At 36.6% G+C, this 21,585-nt stretch overlaps 3 protein-coding genes across 3 annotated transcripts; 1 reads left to right on the top strand and 2 right to left on the bottom strand.

Moving 5' to 3' along the window:
• Positions 1–4,095: 4,095 nt before the first annotated feature.
• LOC128362820 (uncharacterized) lies at positions 4,096–5,943 on the bottom strand. Its single transcript, XM_053323670.1, has 5 exons — positions 5,901–5,943; positions 5,417–5,752; positions 4,836–5,189; positions 4,542–4,615; positions 4,096–4,230 (listed from the first exon to the last, which is right to left on the bottom strand). Exons 1-5 carry the CDS (start codon positions 5,941–5,943, stop codon positions 4,096–4,098), a joined length of 942 nt encoding a protein of 313 aa, XP_053179645.1.
• A 4,089-nt stretch (positions 5,944–10,032) lies between these two features.
• On the top strand, positions 10,033–14,586 carry LOC128362821 (uncharacterized). Its single transcript, XM_053323671.1, has 6 exons — positions 10,033–10,075; positions 10,220–10,558; positions 10,666–11,013; positions 13,193–13,309; positions 13,871–13,935; positions 14,449–14,586. Exons 1-6 carry the CDS (start codon positions 10,033–10,035, stop codon positions 14,584–14,586), a joined length of 1,050 nt encoding a protein of 349 aa, XP_053179646.1.
• A 3,589-nt stretch (positions 14,587–18,175) lies between these two features.
• Positions 18,176–21,054, bottom strand: LOC128362822 (uncharacterized). The gene is made up of 5 exons (XM_053323672.1): positions 21,012–21,054; positions 20,532–20,858; positions 20,024–20,389; positions 19,799–19,921; positions 18,176–18,279 (listed from the first exon to the last, which is right to left on the bottom strand). The coding sequence occupies exons 1-5, from the start codon at positions 21,052–21,054 to the stop codon at positions 18,176–18,178; spliced, it is 963 nt and encodes a 320-aa protein (XP_053179647.1).
• Between the last annotated feature and the right edge of the window lie 531 nt (positions 21,055–21,585).

The raw sequence follows: 21,585 nt of genomic DNA on the forward strand, positions 1-21,585 counted from the left end.
GAACACATTTTCCAGGTTCTTCTTCATCTGTAATGTGAGAACGATCCTCAATGCTGTATGATCTTCCTAAAATCTGAGGCATGTTCAGAGACAAGTTTAATCCAATACATTGTTTCAGTTGACTCGTGGATACACGTCAGTTTCACATCATCTCCAATACGGACAGGCTTTAACTCATAGATCTTGACATTGGTTTTTCACCATACCACAGTGGAAATAATCTCCACTATCTTTCCAAACATAAGACACAAAACCAACAGTAAGTCCCTCTTATCTCATATTTGATTCTTGTTGTGGATTTCTGTAACTGACACTTAGGTTAAACATGACTGGTTAAACATTTTGTTTACAGTCTGCTGTAAATACTACAAAATCTACAAAAACAAATCTGATCTTGATATGGAATAATCTCCCACTGTCAATATTTGGATGTATTCTCATGATGATAGTCTTACTTATCTGAAAATGTCATCTAAGCTGTTGAAGCCATACACAGATTTGTCCAATGTAAACACATATTTTATCCTGTGTGGTCATGTATCAAGTGTATGTGCCCCACTTCCCTAAAAGAGGAACTCCACCAATTTTACACATCAAAATCCTTATTACAGGTGCGTGGAGAATAGAGTTTGTACAAAAAAGTATTTTTTGGTTCCAGAGGATGTTGCACAGAGTTTCAAAATTACCTAAAGTTATGTCACTTGAGTAAATGTCAGTTGGGGCTGAAGACCACAACTTTACAGAATGAAACAAGTCTGCAGTGTGCAGCTAGACAGACCAATCCTCGGTAGCCTGCTCCTCATCTCTGTTTAAACCAGAGGCTAAATGCTAATGCACTCTAATCTGTTGAGTCAAGTTAATAAAGTCAAGTTGCATTGTAGGTAGTGAAGGCCTCAGCTTTTGACAAGGGGGATGAATGAGTGGAGTTTTCATCCTTTAAAAAAACTAAAAACTAATCAATGGATTACTCTTTTTGACACAATACAGCACATTACATTGTTTTGTACATCTTATCATGTCTTGCTGTCATTCACTGTGAAGATTTTTGTAACCTGGTTTCCAAAATTCCTGAAATAAATAGTCTGAACTTCTTGTCTTGATTTTGAGTCCTTCAGTCAATGTCAGTAGTTTCAGATGTTCAGTGCCATTATTGAAGGAAAGTGCATATTATGAGCTATGGAGGGGGAGAAAACTCAATTAAATCCCCAAAATAAAGCAGTAGGAAATGTGAACTTAGGACCTTGCTGGTGTGAGGCAGCAAGTCACAGAACACAGAACGGGAACAGGAACACACAATGTTCTCCAATACAACATCACAAAGAGCTTTGATTAAAAAAATGACCTTATTGTGGATTCCCTGAATGAGATGAGAATGAATGAGAATTCAGTGTTCTTCGTGTTCTGCTTTGTACTTTATACTTCCTCTGTGCATGCACACATGCACACACACACATGCTCTCTCTCTCTCTCTCTCTCTCTCTCTCTCTCTCTCTCTCTCTCTCTCTCTCTCTCTCACACACACACACACACACACACACATGCTCTCTCTCTCTCCCTTTCTCTCTCTCTCTCTCTGTATCTCTCTCTCCCTTTCTCTCTCTCTCTCTCTGTATCTCTCTTTCCCTTTCTCTCTCTCTCTGTATCTCTCTTTCCCTTTCTCTCTCTCTCTCTCTCTCTCTCTCTTTCTCGCACACACACATGCACACACTCTCACACTACTTAGTCACATTCTGTTTACTGAAATGTATGGAAAGTTTAGCATTGTTGTGGTTGGTGTATCTTAAAATAAGGTGTGAACTCAAAAGGGGCTGCTTCCTGTCTCACTCTCAGTCTGTAGTCTCAGAAAGCTACTGTTTTACCAGTTCATCAAGGCAGGTGCAGTAACAATATCATCATGTATCGTCACAACCATTTACAGTAGACAGGTTTTGTCACTGGTCACTACAAGAAAAGAATAACTTCCTCATAGCATCATGTTACAGAAATTCTTGTCACTTGTTGTGTCATCCCTCTGTTATTTAAAGCAACACGCTGTTACTAGCCCACTTGCAAGGCTGCTTTCACTATGACTGCCCACTTACTGGCATGTCTGCTATATCAAGCACCTCCACCTCACCTACCCTTCATAAAACTACAGAACCAAAAGGTAAAATACACAATACAGATCCTTAATTCACATAGAGATACAAAATTTATTTTGAGTATTGAGCCAGGTACATTCTGTGTGAAGTTTGTACTCCTTTTCGACAAAGGCAGTTTCTGGGCTAGTTCTGAGCTGGTGCCTTATCTTGAACAAGTTTCAAACCAGTTGCATTTCAACAGTCAGACAGCCAGCCAGGAAAACTGGTTCCAGAGCAGCACCATCACTTTAGTGGTCTAGAAAAAATAATCGCTTATATCAGGAGCTCGGGTCAGGATTGGCTATCGAAACTAAAATGCATCGCATCCTCCAGTTGATGGAGTATGAGTCCAAATTAATGGTTAATTAATGGATACATTTACATTACAATGAAATCAAAGCATAAACTAATATGAAGATGGTATATTTTGAGATTGTCTATGGTTTTATCATTAAAAACACAACTATCAGACAGGAGCACATTAACAGTTTCAATTTCTTCAACTGAACTTAACCTGCTGTTGTAGCTTGTCCTTCCTTGTAACTCTAACCTCACTACGCATCCTGTTGAAGCCCACATTCAGGCCTGTTCTCAGTAAACAGGATCAGTGGTTGGTCAAAGGGCAGAGAAAAGGGCTGTCTCAGTTTTGTCTTTCAGTGCAGCTGTTGCATGTGGCTTTGATCAAGTTTTCTCAAGCAGGCTTCACAAGGTTATGTGATACTAAGTAGAGGTGACTTGGTGACCCCATGGACATAATAAGCACTGAATTTGCAGAAGGGGTAGGGCGTCAAATTGTGCCAAAAAGCAAGAAAGTGCAGCAATCAAGCAACTTTCATGTCTGACTGTTGAGTCACATAATGGACCCTTTTAACGTCAGACAGTTGACTTGTCATCGTGGGAAACACACAGGTGCTACTAATAACATTAATGCCACCTTTGTTCAAGTGAATGGTACTTAACCAGAATAATGTTGTCAGACTCTGAACACTGACAACCACGATCATTTTATTGTATGTTCAAATTCTTATTAGGCTGATAAGATTTGCACATCTATAGTCAGACAGAGGTACATTAAAGCAGTATATCTTTAATTGACAATGATGATAATAATAATAACACACATATTATTTTGTATTATTATTTATTTTTACATTAAGGACAGAACAATGTGATTAAAGAATATTTGAACATTTCAATCAAGGCTATACTTGGAAACAATAAGACAAATCAGTCAAACAAAAGCACAAAAATGAAATGAAAACCAATTAAACAGATCATGCATATTAAGAAGCAAGAAACATACACAACATGCAGTAAGAGATCTGAACCTTGTAGTTTTCAGGTAAACTGAGCTGACAGATCGCGTTTTGAATTGCATGTTAAAAATCCTGTTATTTTACATTTCAAGGCAGTTTTAAGCCCATAATGTAAAGCATTTCTTACCAGAGTGTCTTAACTGGGAAACAATCACGGCTCTGCTGCGACTCCCACACTCCAAAATGGTACTTTGGTGGAGGTGCTAACTCAAACTCGACGTACTCCGGTGGTAGTTAAACTCCGTTTGACACAGGCTGGATTTTACTTTTGACTTGTCAACTGAACCGTCTTGAAGTTTTTTAAAGTTAAACAAACCGTTCAAAAGTCCAGTAGCTCTCTTACTTTCCATCACCGCGGTAGGTTTACTGCAGGAGGCCACTTCAAAGCATAGCGCTACAGCTAGAGGAGCCATCTATGGATGAGTAGAAAGGACAAAAAGGCTTGCAAAATTAAAATGTGATTTAAAAAAATTAACACGTTATGGATTGCATTAATCTAATTGCAATTAACGCGTTAACACTGACAGCCCTAATAATAATACATTTTATTTGATGCCACCTTTCAAGTCACCCAAGGTCACAAAAAAAAATAAATAAAAAATAAAAACCTTCCTATATTATATTGGCATCATTATTTAGCAAATCCTGTGTTTGGATTGTCAATCTGCCACAAAAGCTCTGACATCGTTGTAGATCGTCTCTCCTTCCGATGCCTTTACATTCCTTCTCCCCACTTTGCCAACTTTCCTGTTGGTAAAGTTTGGTGCAGAATAAACCAACGAGTCTTCATTTCTCTGAGGAAATAAAAGTACAATTGTTATGAGATGTTAAAACAGGCCAATAACACTAACTTCTCATATATCTTACCTGCTGATGTTGCTGATCATTACTGTCTGTGGCAACATTTGTTTGCAGAGCAGCTGTATTAAAAATAAAAACAAAGATTTTTAAAACAGTAGAACAAAGATGCTGTAGGTTAAAACAAAGCAGTTATGTAAATCTCATGAAGTTAATTTTTGCCAAATATTAAAAATCTGTAAGATTTATTACCATTGCAACAATCACAAGATTTTTTCTTGTTAGAATAAATCAGGAGGGAAATGACAAGCAGACTCGCAGCCAAAGCTGCACACAACAGAATCAGAACTGTGTTGGCCTTCTGCAAATCCCACACGCTGACTGCTTAACATGAAAAAAAAATTGATAAAAGTTGATGAGATATTATGTAAAACAGTTTGTGCAGGATGTGCACATCCAGAAAGACAAATAAAGCAGGTGCTGAAAAAAAAATACAAATGAAAAACAAGAGAAATTGTACTCTCTCTTAAAGAGAATTATCAGTCATTATTTTATCAACATAATTTGAGTATTATTTTCATTATTGAACATCAAATCATACCAAGTTCCAGTTTGGTTCCAGTTCCAAATAATATCTTTCCACATGTGGCCACAGCACAGTAATAAGTCCCAGCATCAGAGGAGCTGACGCTTTTAGAGAAGCTGTAGACACATTTCTGTGCAGAACGAGCCTCAGGACTCTTTTCACATTCATCAGCACTGTTTCCATGAGCAAAAATAAAACTAGGATGAGATTCATCTGATCCAGCTCTGAACCAGTACACTTTGTGTTCTTCTAGACATGTTTTACTCTCAGAATCAGAGAGCACTGAACACTGGAGAGTCACAGAGTCTCCTGGATGAACTGGATCAGATGGAAAGTCTTCAGTAACAGTAATGATATCAGGTTCTGGTCCTGGGGGATTGAAAACACACATATTAAACTTATTTTACCCACTTTAATGAATGAAAATAGTTATTGCCACAATAATTTAGACATTCCTTCATATACAAAAACACTAAATTATGGAAACATGAACTCGTAGCAAAATTACACCATAAACTTCTGTATAAAAGGTTTGATGTAAGCATGATGATAACATTTAGGGAATGTGAAATTTTAGCTTGCTGACTTTTATTTACCTTCAATCCTCAGAAATGTTCCTTTCAATAATGTCATGTTAACTTCATGTACATTTATACAGTAGTAAAGTCCAGTATCGCTTAGTTCAGCTTTATTAATATGCAGGACAAATGTGCCAGGCTCTTGTTTAGCTGTAATGCGAGGAGTGTGAGGAGTCTTATTAACAAGACCATAATTAAAACTATATGTTCCTCCCAAGAATTCAGGCAAGTTTCCAGCAACAAGTCTGATCCAGAATAAGGTGGTTGTTGGAGTCACAGAGCGGGTACATGTCAGAGTCACATCATCTCCAACACCAACAGTCTCTGTCACAAAAATCTTATCGTCTGCACATCCTGAAAAAAAAGATTAAAACATATAGATTACAACAATATAGATTAATGTATGCTCTCTGCTAAATTACTACTGAAGATAAAAATATACTTAATATAATAATTATAACAATATAATTGATCTGGAATCGAGCTGACTTTATACACTTACGTGCAACTCTGAAGATGAGCAGGATGAAAAATCCAAACAGCATTTTCTTGTTAATTCATGCAAGACATTAGTTAAATTAAACAGTATCAGCAGATGAACCGCCTTAATATAACCATATGAAATGGGAGGGAACAACTTCAGAATAATCTGATTGGCTACTCGTTATGTAGTCAATTCAGTGTACTACCACAGTGGAAATAATACCAAGCATCTTTCCAACCTGTACAACACCAACAGCAAACTTTTGTTTCAGGTGTCATGGTAGGTTTCTATTATTGGCACTGAGAGTAAACACAAGAGATGGTTTCATTCAATTGAGTCACTTCAATAATAACTTCAATCTCAAACAATCATGTTCATAATATTTACAATATTTGGACTTTTCAGCTGATAGTTATGGTCAAGCTGTTTACAACACACACAAAATCAGCACAATTAGATGTAATTTGATTTTGGTTGGGATCATCTATCCAGATTGGACAATGTATGTAAATATATCAGATTCTCATTAGTGGAACGTCACATTTCGAGTGTTATTGTCAATACTATCATATTTATTGGCCAGTAGCTTGTTTCCAAGAATCCCTGAGAAATTAGGTGCTAATGTATCATGATTGATTGTCCATTTCCAGCACAACCAAAATATGTTCAGATGTCTTTCCAAACAAAACCTTGATGTTAACAAATTATTCAAAACCCAAGATTATGTATAAAAGTTGAGATTTTGGTTCCTGCCACTGAGTACTAGCACTGGATGCTAATTTTAGTCTCTGCAGAAAATTATTATTCGTACTAATACTCCTATCTCTATGTGCAAGCTAGGAAATTTAGAATGAAAGGGTTCATATTAAAACGACAATATTGCCTTTTTACTAGCACGTTAACATGATAGTGATGTTTTCTGTTGCTTCAGTAGTTGTGTGCTGAAACATGATCAAACCGTATAATTTTCTCCTTCTGTACATCACTGCAGTCTTTTAGTGAAAGTCAGATGACTCAACAAACAGAAGATAACACTTATAAAACACTTTTCACTGGATTAATGTTCATTTTAAAGGAGGTACTGATGCCATAGTCTTTGAATTTGATCATTACACATATCTGTAAATATAGAGGATGATGTACAATTCTGTAACAATGTCTGTATTATTCAGTAAAAGATGATTTATTGATCTGTTTGATTTGTATACAATTAAAAAATTGCATCCAGCCATTTGCCACACTGACAGACAAAGACAAAGCAGCCATCTTGAATATTGTGGAAACCGGCCAATCCAGATGTTCCACATCATCAATGATGACCCGCCCACTGTGCCTGTCAGTCACATCAGAAGAGCTGACGATTGTAGTCGGGGGTGGGGGTGGGGTGGGGTGGGTGCTGGTGAAAGGAGAGCAGAGCACAACTGTATCACAGCACTGTCACAGAAATTAACTCAGCTACAGGAAGTTTACAATTTCAGACTCGACTAACCTGCATGTTTAAATCAGAGGGAGGAGACTTATATAAAATAATGAAATAAAACAACCAAGCTGAGATTTGAACTCAAGACGTTGCTGATGTGAGACAGCATCTTAATCACTGACAGATTATTCCAAAAGGAAGATTTTCACTTACAGTAAAAGAGTAAAAATGCCACCTTTTCTAAAGATGCATTTCTGTTTGTGGTTTGACAAAAAATGGTTCTTAGAACTTCAAGTGTTGATATGACACATTAAAATGACCATACTGTACATTTAAACCAGCTGTTCCCTGACATGATGCTGTATCCAGGCAGGTGGATACAGGAACAGCAGCAACTGCAAAATGTAATGAAAAATGAGAAACACAGTATGTCAATAACACTGAGTAAACCTCTGGTGACTTTTTAATGTCCCAGTCACCCTGAGAACCATGGGAACTGTAAATAAAAGTATGCAAAATTGCTCTCTTCACCCACAGGCTGCAGGCTGCACAGACCATGAACAGATTGTAAGTTCTGCAGTAAATACTTTCATGGACTTTGAGTCCTGCTTTGTACTTTCTGCCTTTTCTCTTTGTGCACAGTATTGCTGGAAAACGACACACCATCAGACACAAATGAACACACATTCACAGTCAACATTGAGTAACAAATGACAAGTGGAAAGTTAGGTATCATTGTGGTTGGGCTTTCAGTGTGAGGTGTTGTTTTCATTGGTAGTTGCTGTGAGAGAGGAGTGCTACTCGTTCACACGGCCCACCCCAGTCAGTTTGAACCATTATCATAAGTCAGTTCATATCAATTTCATATCAAGATCATTATTTGCATAAAATGAGCATTCCAACAATAATTTTAGTTTGTCCAATATAAAATCAGCCTGCTGAAACTTCTTGCAGCTTTTCTCTCCTGCTTTAAACTCACTTCATATCCTGTTGACAGTCAGGTCTATTCTGAGTCAACAGCCTCAGTGGTTGGTCAAAGGGCGGAGAAATGGCCCACCACAGTTTTTCACTGTCAGTGTAGCTGTTGCATGTGGCTTTGCTCGCTTGTTCTCAAGACAGACATGCAGCATGCATCTACAAAGTGCTGCAAGACAAGAAAGTTGGAGGTGTTTATTCATTTGAGTAACTATCTCCTTTTTTAGGAAATATATTCTTTAAAAAAGAAACATCAACTTTACCTTTGAGTTCTTCACATCTCTTTACTTTCGGTGTGGTTTTTGCCACATTTCCTCTGGCTTTCTCTTGCAACTGTCCTTCAAACCCACAGACTAACAACTACACTGTGGTTAATGTTATTTCAAATGTCTTGTTTCCTCCTCTTAAATCTGATGTGGACATCCAAATTCTACCAAATACCAGTTTGAAATAAAATTGGTGACCTGCTGATTTGACCATTCATCTACTTTTGTGTGGATTACACAAACAAAACAACACAAACTGCTGGTTTATGGTGAGATTAGCCTGACTTAATGCAGAAACTGAAAGAAAAACAGTTAACACTAAAAGACACGTTCAATTCCAATATTGTCTGTTTTGTTTCCCATTAACCATCAAATAATATGCCAATGAATTCAAAAGCATAATTGGGGCTTTAGCTCTTAATGTGAGCATGGGATGTTTTTGTTGTGTGCAGCCATCGGGCCCAGTTGTTGTGGGTCGGTAAATAGCTTCAATGTGTGAAATGACTTCCCATTAAAAGTTCAGCACACCCATAATATAACAACACAGGTGATTTCACTTATTCTGGCTGATTCTCAGATCTGTGTGTTTTTCTACAGGCTGTTTGAACGACATCTACTGTACATTACTTTATACTTAGCTTTGCTGCATCTGTTACACCTTTATCATGGTAATTAGTTCAAGTAATCAGGTGACCTCATGTGCACCCCAGTGTAGTGAGCAGACGGCTAATCAGCTAAAATAACTGAAAACACCTGTGTGCATGTGAATAGGTTTTCAAGCTACAGTTACATGTACACTATTTCTAGCTTCATTTGAGTCACTCTACATTGTTTGGCAGCCTACTTCACACTATTCTGCACTCTGTGGTGGTAATGTGGCTAGAAAGACAGCATTGCTAGTGCTAGCTAGCAAACATGGCTGCAAATAATGCTAAATGATGCAAAGTATTAAGTGACTGTTCTGTCAAAGCTTTTATGAGGAAAGAGTTACAGTACATCTCCAAGAAGCATGCATAGTGTTCTGGTAAGAAACACAGGATATATCATTTTTATTTAAAAGAAAATTTCTCAGTTCATCCTCGTGTCTGTGTCATGTAGGTATTTATAGGTGGAGAAATACAATCATAAAAGTAAAAACATTGCTTCATTGTTACATCTTTATATAGAGGCACACAACTGTTAGATAAAGGCTTCTGTGTTTCTGTTAATTTAAGATGAACACAAAAACTGGAATTATAGACAAAGAAAATTAACTTAATCATTGTTAAAGTTGTCAGAATAAAGATACTGCTGTAAAAACAACACAAATACAATTATATGCATGTACATCTCTTATCAACGAAAAAAATCACTGGGTTGTCTAAGGGGAAGTTCATGTTTTGTATTTCAGCCAATCACAGTGATTTCCACTTTACTTGAACAACTTATGACCAAAACTTCCATCTGGTGGGAAGACATCAGTTGTGCAAGTCAAGAGTGCTGTACCACAATGATCGTAGAACTGACTGCTTTGACTCTTCTGACTGCAGTGTGTAAGTACAATTATAATAAATTCTTCTTAGCACATACAAGAAACCTTTTTCTAGTCTAATTAGTCTGTTACAGAAATGAATATGAGACAAGGAGCTGTAGGAAAATGATTATTTTCTTTGTTTTCTGCTTTTGTTTTTCTTCAGCTCTGATTCAAACTGCAGAGGTTCCTCGCCTGATCCCTTTGACTGTGGTTGAAGTTGGCGACAATGTTACTTTTCACTGTAAAGTCTCTGATAGAGGCAACTTCTTTTATTGGTATAAACAGTCTCTTGGAGAAATGGGCCAATTAGTCGCTTCTGGACTCAACACAATAACATTCAGTGATCAATTTAAAGAGTCACGTTTCAACATCACAAAAGAGCGTGATCACTATTCTCTCATCATCAGAAATATAAGCAAAGAAGATGAAGCAACATATTTCTGTCAAAATGGAACAGTGTATTCATTGACTTTCAGCAACGGCACGTTCTTGGTTGTAAACGGTAAAAATAATTTTCAATCATCATTTACTTTTTTTGGCCATTCAGATCATTTAGTTTGTGAATTCCTTGTGTTTTACTTTTAAATCTTATTTTACTGAATCACACAGACAGCAAGCAGCAGAAATCAGTGAATGTGAAACAAAGTCCGGAGACAGCATCAGTCCAGCAGGGAGAGCCACTGACTCTTCAGTGTTCCCTGCTCTCCGAGAACACAACAAAAAACACAGATCAGTGTCCAGGTGAACGCAGTGTGTACTGGTTCAGAGCTGGATCAGAAGGATTTCATCCAGGTGTTGGTTACACTCACAGGAACAAGAGTGATGAACAAGGGGAGAGGAGCTGTGTCTACAGTCTGTCCAAAACTATTCAGGACTCCTCTGATACTGGGACTTACTACTGTGCTGTGGTCACATGTGGACAGGTCCTGTTTGGAGAAGGAACTAAAGTGGACACAAGTATGTATTTACTTATTTAATTCATCAATAGATTTTACATACTTATTAAACCCAGTTAAAATATATTAGACTGACACATTTTTGTATGCATTTTTTTAGTTTAAGAGTTTAAGTTTAAGATGGTTACTATGATTTTTTAAAACTTTAATTTAATTTACTATTTAACTCACACTAAATAGTTAGCTCAAGAAAAATAAGATTAGAGACATTCATGAATTTTAGTCACTTGTTATCATCAACATCAGATGTAAGTAACACTAATTTCACATCTATAAAATATGGAGTATTTATTTATAGGATTGTTTACAGAAAGTAGTGTACATGTTTTGGCCGCTAACTTTTTCATTACATTGTCAAATTTCTGAGATCACTACATAGTGGATATATTTACACACTCATTCAGACAAGCTGATGAGAGTTACATGGATCCACAGTTGTTTTACTTGTATTTGAGACCACAGTTAAAGTTTTCATAGAATGGTTAGGAATGCCTCAATCAATCAATCAATCTTTCTTTGTATAGCGCCAAATCACAACAAAGTTATCTTAAGGCACTTTACACATAGAGCAGGTTCTAAACCGAACTCTTCAGGTTTTAACTTTAAAGAGACCCAACATTCCCACATGAGCAACAGTGGCAAGAAAAAACTCCCTTTTACCAGGAAGAAACCTCAGGCGGAACCAGACTCAGAGTGGGCGGCCATCTGCCTCAACCGGTTGTAGTAGAGATGAGAGGGAGGAAGGATAGGAGAGAAAAGCACAATGAAAATCAACTATGAAGCTAGAAGGCCCAGGACTGGAATCTGTCATCCGGACGTCTACAGGCCCAGATTACCTGTGAGACGAGAAAGCACACACAACTCCGGGGAAGGAGTTTAGGTTATTCAATGCATTAGTAGTACATGAATGTTAATGGATATAGATGGATGGATAGAGAGAGAGAGGGAGAGAGGAGGAGAGAGGAGCTCAGTGCATCATGGGAGTCCCCTGGGAGTCTAAGCCTATAGCAGCATAAGCTAAGAGCTCTAAGAGCCCTAATGATAAGCTTCATCAAAAAGGAAAGTTTTAAGCCTACTGTTAAATGTAGGCAGGGTGTCTGCCCCACAGACCAAATCTGGAAGATGGTCCCACAATGCCTCCATCCAGACTGCTCAAAATGTATTAATGTTTTATGACCATAAAGTTATTTATAGTCCACAAAGAGACTTGTACCTTGTTTTGTTGAAATGAAGAAAAATCTGGCAGAGAATATACCACATCAAGCTGTTTAGCCAGCAGCCTGTGCTTGTGCACACTGACAAATACCTTGGTGGATTTTGGGAGACAAAACATAACTTGCTGAGGCGCTGTCCATGGTGCTGAACTGAGCACTGGAAGTGTGCTAAAGTTTAATATGTGTCGTACAACTCAGGGTCCCAGTTTGTCTATTTGGAAATATGGTCAACTTGGCCAATGTTGCTCTAAAAATACATGAAACAGCTCACAAGCTAATTAAATCTGTATTTAGAGCTGTGTGAAAATGAATCATCAATCTTTTCTAAGAAATGGAACAAATCCAGCTGCATGCATTATTGCAGACAAGTCATGAACTCTGATTTTAATCCTGCTGCTTTTGGTTGTTAACTTGTCACATGTACTCCGATATGAAAAGTTGGTCTATCAGTCAAACTGTCAAGTTTTATGATGTTTTATGTGAGCAGCCTGCTTTCACAAAAAGACAGCAATATTAAATCTCAACATTTTTGAATGGAGTTCTTCACACAACAAGCTGCTCCACTGTCATATCACAGTATCACTGATGCCGGTTGACCATGAAACCATACAACGTTGGTTACCATTTAACATTTTCAAAACCGAATGGATTGATTCACCATCAGGAAACTTGTTAAGACGGGTTCAGACTTCAGGAGTTTTGTAAGGATTAGTCTCTTATGATGCAACCCAATTTCAAACTTGGTTAGGTTTTTAAAACTCTCGTAGACTGAGCCTAGCTTTAAGTAGCAACTACAATACAACTGTGCCATTAGTGGTTGCTATTAGAAACTTTGATGTATCAATTTTGCTTGTTGCCAAAATGTAATTACTGAAGTTTAAAAAAAAAAGTGTTTATAGTAATACATGTTGACTCCTGACAGTCCATTATTTAATAATGTGTCTTTGGATTTTTTTCTGATTCCAGGATCAAAGTTGGATCCTGTTGTCGTTGTACTTGCAGCACTGTTGGCCTGCTGTGTGATGATGAATGCCGTCCTTCTGTTCTACATTAAAGGGAGGAGAGTTTGTGACAATAGGAAAGGTAAGTTCACCATATTTTGCTTTCTGTTTCACTCAGTTCACCTCCCGTCAATATATTGTTACTTCACTTGGATGTTGGATCTTCACTGTGCAGAATGATGCATTGGCTTTTAAACATATTCATCTACTAAATCTGGCTTTAAAGGATTTGGCTGTTTCATTGCAATGACCCATTTTATACTTTATACTGTAGCTTTTTCTTTTAAAATTATATATATTTTCCAAAGTTGCAGTAACTTCCACTGGCTGATGATTATTTTATCATGTGAATAATGATTGTCATTTTTCTATATCGAACATTTAATTTCAGATGTTAGATTACAAACAATAGTTTCCCATGAGCAAAACACTTCACCTCTGACTGCTCAGTCCTCTGGTAGCCTTGGTTGGGATCAAATAAGAGACTGAAGTGAACTGCAGTGTGTAACTAAGGCCAAGACCTGATCACTGTGAACAAAGACTTGCTTTGTTTATTTTTGTTTGTTTATTTTCTTTTAATGTGACACAAAGCTCACTGATATGACAGTATTAAACACACTGGAGGTTTTTCTTGTATTAACAGGAGCAACAGGAGCTTCTCATAATCGTGGACACAACAAGTCAACAGTGAATCAATCAAACAACCTGGTAATTATGCTTCTCGTTAATATACACCAGTGTATTGCCGTTTCCACTAGTTAGGTATAGTGATCTTGATTTAGGTGTGCAATGAATATTTTGCCAACTTTTCCACTATTCCTTCATCAGATCCAGAAGGTACAATGTAAAATAAAATAAATTCACTGTTGAGTAACATAATGTTTGTTACTTTATGATAATCACGAAAAAAAATCAAGCTATATGAGTACAGAACAGAAAGTCCTGGAAATATCATGGGGACATTTTGATTAGAGTGAAAATAGAAATGACACAAAACAATGTTAAGCTTTTTTTTAATGCAGTTCTGTTGAATAATATAACACACCTGTTGATTTCATGACAGAGAAATGAATAATCATTGACACATTTCATATTTTATCTAATGACACTGAATCAATAATCTAAGATCTCCATCTAAGAAAATAACTTCACTGTTGACATAATGATGTTACACTCCTAATCTCTAAATCACTTAAAAAACAAATATTATATTTTTTGCAGGATGGTGAAGCAGAGGCAGTGAACTATGCAGCGGTGGATTTCTCCACAAGGAAAGTGAAAAGAGGGAATAAAAAGAGGAGCGAGTACAAACAGGACAGTGTGTACGCTGATGTTAGGTCAGATTACCACAGCCAGTAAAACCCCTCTCTATAGGCAGAGCAGGACCTTCACACTGCTCCCCAACGCTCTGCAGAGGTCTGTAGCTTAGCTTGTTTTAGACAGTGATAGGAGGAAGTTGTGCAGTCTTCTCAAAATTCTTCACAAAATATACATTTTATGATGCAAATTTGTTCATTTAAAACAAAAGCAGAACATGTATACAAACTTTTAATAGATGTAAGTAAAGGGGGATTGTTAAAACCAGATGAAGGAGGCAAATTGAAAATCATGTTGAAGATTCATTTTAAGATTAATCGTTCGACAAAAAAGGGGTTTCATCACAAGCTTCTTTGAGGAATTTAATCAAAAAATCCCCCAAAATGAAACAAAATGTAAAAAGCTGTGATAAACTGTCCCAAAATGTTAAATTATTACATGTGAATATTTTTCCATCATTATGATTTAGTTCTGTTTTTTAAGTAAGTAGAAGACATTTGTGTAGACACAATTCTCCATCGATGCTTTTGCGTTCCTTTTTCCTGCTTTGTCAGTTGTTTGTTTGGTTGTTGCAGAATAAACCAACATGTCTTCATATCTCTGAGGAAATAAATCATTGATGTCAATATAAGAAGGAGGAAACACACAAAATGTGTTGAGATCTTTTCTAGTTTTTTTCCTAACTTGTACTTAAAAGCATATTAAATGGATATGTCATGTATCAGAACATGTTTTTAGTGCAAAAATGTTGTTAGTTACAACACTTACCTTTACATTGTTCACACACTCTTAGACTTTGGTTGCAGATGAGGACGATATTTGCAACAACAGAAACGGCCAAGCAGACTGTTAATATCACTATTCCAATAAATGCTGAATGTGTCGTTTTAACTAGAAAACAAAACAAAAAGAAAGACTTATCAGTGTTTCTCAAAGAGATTTATCAGTCATGATTTTATCAGTCATGATTTTATCAACATAATTTGAGTATTATTTTCATTATTGAACATCAAATCATACCAAGTTCCACGTTTGTTCCATTTCCAAATAATATCTTTCCACATGTGGCCACAGCACAGTAATAAGTCCCAGCATCAGAGGAGCTGACCTTCTTAGAAAAGTGATAGTCACAGCTCTTTGGAGACAAATTCAGATCAGATTTCTTTCTACATTCATCAGGGCTACTTCCATCAGTGTAGATGAAGTCAGGGTGAGATCCATCTGATCCGGTTCTGAACCAGTAAACACTGTGTAATGAGTGGTTGAAGAGAATGAGTGCGGTGTAGTGTGAACAAAACAGTGAATATGAGAAATAAAACATTTTCTCATTGTTTCACAGAAATAAAAACAAGGTGCATGTAATTTAAGTGTATGAATGATACTAAAAGTCTATTTTGCCTCACCATCATTATATTACAATTATTAATCTTACATAGGCATAAATAAATACATTATCTCCTCTCTATGCATCCTGTAAACAAAAGTGTTTAAATAGAATATTATTAATGATAAGTAGTGTCTTTCTTTCACTCCCTTCCAAAACAAATGCATGCATCAGCAAAGATCATGTGACATGTGGTGTTGGTGCTGATGGGAAATGCATTCTTCATTCTGGGAAAACACTTCCCCTCATCCCCACAGAGGTCACTAAAATCAACACAAAGTGAAAGTCCCTGGTAGTAACTTTAAAATGTGATGATATGTCAATGTTGTGTTCACAACCTGTTTCCATTCAAGTAACCAAAAATAAAATGCATGCCATGCATCAGTCTGAATAGAAAGAGAAGCTAAAGGAGGTAATAGTTTGTCAATGAAGTAACAGTTGCTTTGATTGTTGTATTAGCAACACAGTCTAGGACAACTAGTTGAATGGCTAGCTTGGTTAATAAAATGATTGTAAAAAAATGTAATGAACACATAATAACAAAACAACCCTATTGTGAAAAGAGTATAGATATTCTTTAAATAATTCTTCCACTAGGTAATTTAGGGAGAAAATATACTTGTCAAAATTTGGCAAAGTGACAAAATGGCAGATATATTGATGTGTCGAGCTGTGTGATCACATACAAAGTCAATGCAAAGATGTGCTTCATTTATATGAACCGCAGGTGTGCAACTGGACCGAACTTGACAATTGATCAAAAATGTTGCGGTTTACTGGTAAATAAAGAAGTAGATATAACATTAATTATTCTGTCATTATGTGTAAAGGAACCTACATATATGTCCAGGCTATATAGTGGAGTTTATTTCTTGTTTACCATTAACCCTGCAGTGTGTTTTCTTAAGAACAATTAATATCATATTGAGTGACCCCTGACCTCTGACCACCTGAACACATTTCACATTTAATACAATAACTCTGATCAAACAAGTCATCTAAGAAAGTAAGTTGATTGTTCAGGTAATGATGTTACAGTCCTAATCTCTAAACTGCTTAAAAACACACAAATATTATATTTCAGTTTCAGTTATCAGTTTGAATGGAAAGAGAAGCTAAAGGAGGTAATAGTTTGTCAGCAGGCCTGGACTGGGACAAAAATTCAGCCCTGGACTTTTTGGTCCAGACAGGTCCACTACAATCCGCGCACAGATACTGTGCCAACTCGCGTTGATGTACACTTAAACACACAAGCCCTTAATAACACTAGTATACTGAACAATATCCATTATATTCTGGAGACTTGAATAGGCTTGAATTAGTTTTAATTGTATAATGTGAAACTGTTGAATGAGCAATAAACCATAAACAATGACTGAAAACAATATGTAAAGCATAGGCTACATATGTGTTATGTTAATGTCCTTCATGAACAAATTTGACTGTGGGCACGAAGAAACGTGCATGTTGACACTTAAAACACTTAAACTCTGGTGACCTGATCTGGGGGAAGTCATTATAGGTAGAAATGATCAAAAACTGTGAAACTAGCAGATCTACATGCTCAAACCACATCACATTGCAACATGTGAGTTGTAAGCTTGCAGATTTGCAATTATGTGGCATCCTTTGATGAAAATAGTGGTTAAGTGGTTAATAAAAGCAACTAATCAATTCATCAGGATAGTATATGAATATGGTTATTGTTTTCCAATACTTTAGATAACTAGATTTAGGCCTAGTTGTAACACACCACACTATGCAGAGTTTGCTATTTGTTATGTCAAGTAAAGTTCATAGACAATTAAGTAACCGTTCTGAACATTTAATGAGTGTTTGTCCACACCATGCTGGCAGGCTCACACCTGCTGAAGACTGTATCACCACTTCCACATGGTGGAGAGTCTTCCTCAACCTGCTGCTGCACCACCATGGCAGCGGGAGCCTCACTCTGACACACCTGCTGCTGAGAGGAACCACTGCTGCTAGCTCGAGCTTTGTTGGCTGCAGCAGCAAACATTTCGGACAGTTTTTTGCTCCTAGCAGCGTCGTTTGCATGACTTTTTCTTTTCTTTTCTCCGTTTTTCAGCTCCGCCTTTTCGTTTTTTAACTGCATTTTCCATTTTGTAATCCTCGCTTTGTTTTTCGTGTGCTGGTGTGTTGTTGTTGTTCTCACTCGCTCTCTCATCATGACTACTTATCATTAAAGGTGATTGGACGACGGGGGGGGGGGGGGGGGGGGGGGGGCTAGAACATATGTTGGTGGGACTCCTGGGTCTCTGTAGCCCATTGGGCCAGGTATTCTTTAGACAGACAAGCCAATGGGCCTCTAATGTGTCTGCAGCAGAGCTCTGTGAGAGATACCATGGCAAAAACTAAATGAACAAATAAAAAATAAAAAAACCGACAGCCATCGACCCATTATTGATCGGCCCACTGGGAAAAATCCCGGTACTCCCAATGGCCAATCCACCCCTGCTTGTCAGTGAAGCAGGAGTTGCTTTGAATATTGTATTAGCAACACAGTCTGAGATAACTAGTTTAATGGCTAGCTTAGTTAGTAAACTGGTTGTAGAAAAACTAAATAAACAAAACAAAACAGTACCTATAGATAATCTTTATATAATTCTCCCGCAAGGTAATTTATCGAGAAAATGTACTTGTCAAAATTTGGCAAAGTGACAAAATGGCAGATATAATGGTGCGTTGAGCTGTGTGATCACATACAAAGTCAATGTTGAAGGTTAATGGTAAATAAAGAAGTACATAACATTAATTATTCTGTCATTAAGTGTAAAGGAGCGTACATATATGTCCAGGCTATAGAGTGGAGTTTATTTCTTCCTTGAGTGACCCCTGACCTCCGACCACCTGAACTCAAACAAGTAGAATGTGGTTTCTTTTATCTGTATTTAGTTATACTCCATATTTTAATACATATATATTATTCATGATTATATGTCATATGTGTAACTCCAAACACACTTACTATTACAAATAAGAAACTATATAGTTAAAGTTTTTTTATTGCAACAATGGATAAGTAATTTCAGATTAAGACATCAAGCATGTTGTGTTAACATAAAATAAAAATCACAATTAGAACATATTATAGCCTGTGGTTGTAAGAATATTTGTGAGTAATAAAGCAACTGAACAAGCTCTAATATTTCATAATTAGTCAAGATAAAGATACAAAAACAGTCACACACAGATTCAAGAGCTCAATTTAACTTGAGAGTACACACTGTCCTCTGAAAACTCTCTCTTCTTTCTTCCTCTCTTTGCTTTTCTTTCAGAGAAATTCAGTGCAGCGTAGTTCATTGTGTCATCAGCTTGAGTCTGTGCAGCAAAGGATATAATTATGTATCTGTTTGTATATATAATGTGATATAACTATACAGTACATTCAATGGACTAATAGTAAATGTTAATTTAGTATATTTACTCACAGTATCATGTACTGGTTGACGCAAGTTGTCATGATGAGCCTCTGAAATAGTTCTTTCCTTTCCTATAAATGAATGAAATCATAAGAACAAATATTTTGGTAGATAAACAAAGTTAACCTGACTTTTTAGTATAATATAAAATTAAAATCCAAAATGCAGTCATTTTATTTAATCAATCTGATAGAATACAGTTTAATGTTAAACAACTTTATGGAGACTTAAATGTTTGTGTTTTGAGTGCATGTTGCTGTTATTGTTCAACAGTTCATTGATAACATACAATATGATATGATTTTACCCTAGAACCTATACTGTAAAGATTTCTTCAAACTTGTAAATAATATGCATAAATAAAAATTTTATAAATAAACTGGACATGTTGAATGTAATAGAAGCATTTAGTTGAAACAACACTTACCTTTATATTGTTCACATACTCTTAGACTTCGGTTGCAGATGAGGACGATATTTGCAACAACAGAAACGGCCAAGCAGACTGTTAATATCACTATTCCAATAAATGCTGAATGTGTCGTTTTTACTAGAAAACAACACAAAAAAAGAAAGACTTGTCAATGTTTCTCAAATAGATTTATCAGTCATAATCTGAGTATTATTTTCATTATTGAACATCAAATCTTACCAACCACTTTTGTTCCATTTCCAAATAATATCTTTCCACATGTGGCCACAGCACAGTAATAAGTCCCAGCATCAGAGGAGCTGACCTTCTTAGAGAAGTGATAGTCACAGCTCTTTGTCAGAGACAAATTCATGTCAGATTTCTTTCTACATTCATCAGGGCTACTTCCATCAGTGTAGATGAAGTCAGGGTGAGATGCATTTGATCCGGTTCTGAACCAGTAAACACTGAGTCCTCCTGAACACGTCTTGTTCCCAAAGTCAGAGAGGACTGAACACTGGAGAGTCTCAGAGTCTCCTGGATGGACTGGATCAGATACTGTTGACCGCTGAACAACAGTATAGTTTGATGTCCTTTCACTGTTTCCTGTGCAAAGTAAAACTATGTTTAAAACTTGAGACCTTCACAAATTTTTCAAGTTTATCTTAAATATACATTTATGTTTTCTAATGAAATTGGAAGATTTAGTGAGGCTTTAAAGTTAAAGTAAAATTGTTCACGTTATTACCTTTTACTAACAAATATGTCCCACTCCATGTAATATTCTTCCACTCCTCGACTCCACAGTGGTACATTCCTTCATCTTCTTCAGTTGTCTTTAAAATAGTCATTTTAATCAAATTCCCATCTCTTTGTACAGCAATTCTTGAGGGAGGAAACTCTGGTGCATAATCAGGTGGTGCAGATTTAAGAACTTTAACAATTAACTTCAGAGTATCACCGGCACTCTGTTTGTACCAATAGAGCTCTTTATAGCTAAACTTATCATCAGAGAAAGCACATGTCACGTTTGCAGGTTCACCAAGTTGAACCTTGATCACTGGAATCAGCGCATCTGAATTAAATGAAAATATAGAACACATAAATAATATAGAAAATATAGACATGGTATATATTGTCGTAATATGTAGAAAACATATAATGCAAAAAGACTATACATGAAAGTTCTTAAATGTACACAGAATGCAAAGAATTAGACGGTACTTACATCCTTGATGAAGGACAAGCAGTGTTACCCACAACACGATCATCTTGACTTTGTCTATTCTTGGAAACTTTGTTGGGTTTTTAAGTGAATAAAGGAGGGGATGTGACGTGGCCACGATCTGTATGTCATACTGAGAAAAGCGTGTGATTGGTTATCACAGAATTTAGATTCAAAGTGCACTTCCTGTCACGTGAAGACAATAGAGTAGAATTGCTGCTGGGTGTTTGTGGTGGTCAAATAAAGGAGTACAAATAACCCCCAATCTCCTGTGGTAAAGTCAGTAGCATTAACCACTGAACTATCCAGCGGTATAGTCCTAGGAACAGGTAAGATACTACGCAGAACCCTCAAACTCCCAGACCTCTGATATATATATATATATATATGTGTGTGTGTGCGCGTGTGTATTTATATATATATATATATAAAACATACTGATAAACTTTCAAGATACATGTTATGCTTGTATACAGTATCTGCCTACTTTGCTGGTTGCAGTATTCGTATGAAGATCAACTGTAACTATATTGTAAAATAAAAAACAGAGCACTATGTGAATCATGGAGTATGAATA

This window comes from Scomber japonicus, chromosome 8 (assembly GCF_027409825.1).
Source record: "Scomber japonicus isolate fScoJap1 chromosome 8, fScoJap1.pri, whole genome shotgun sequence".
NCBI classification, from domain to species: Eukaryota; Metazoa; Chordata; class Actinopteri; order Scombriformes; family Scombridae; genus Scomber; species Scomber japonicus.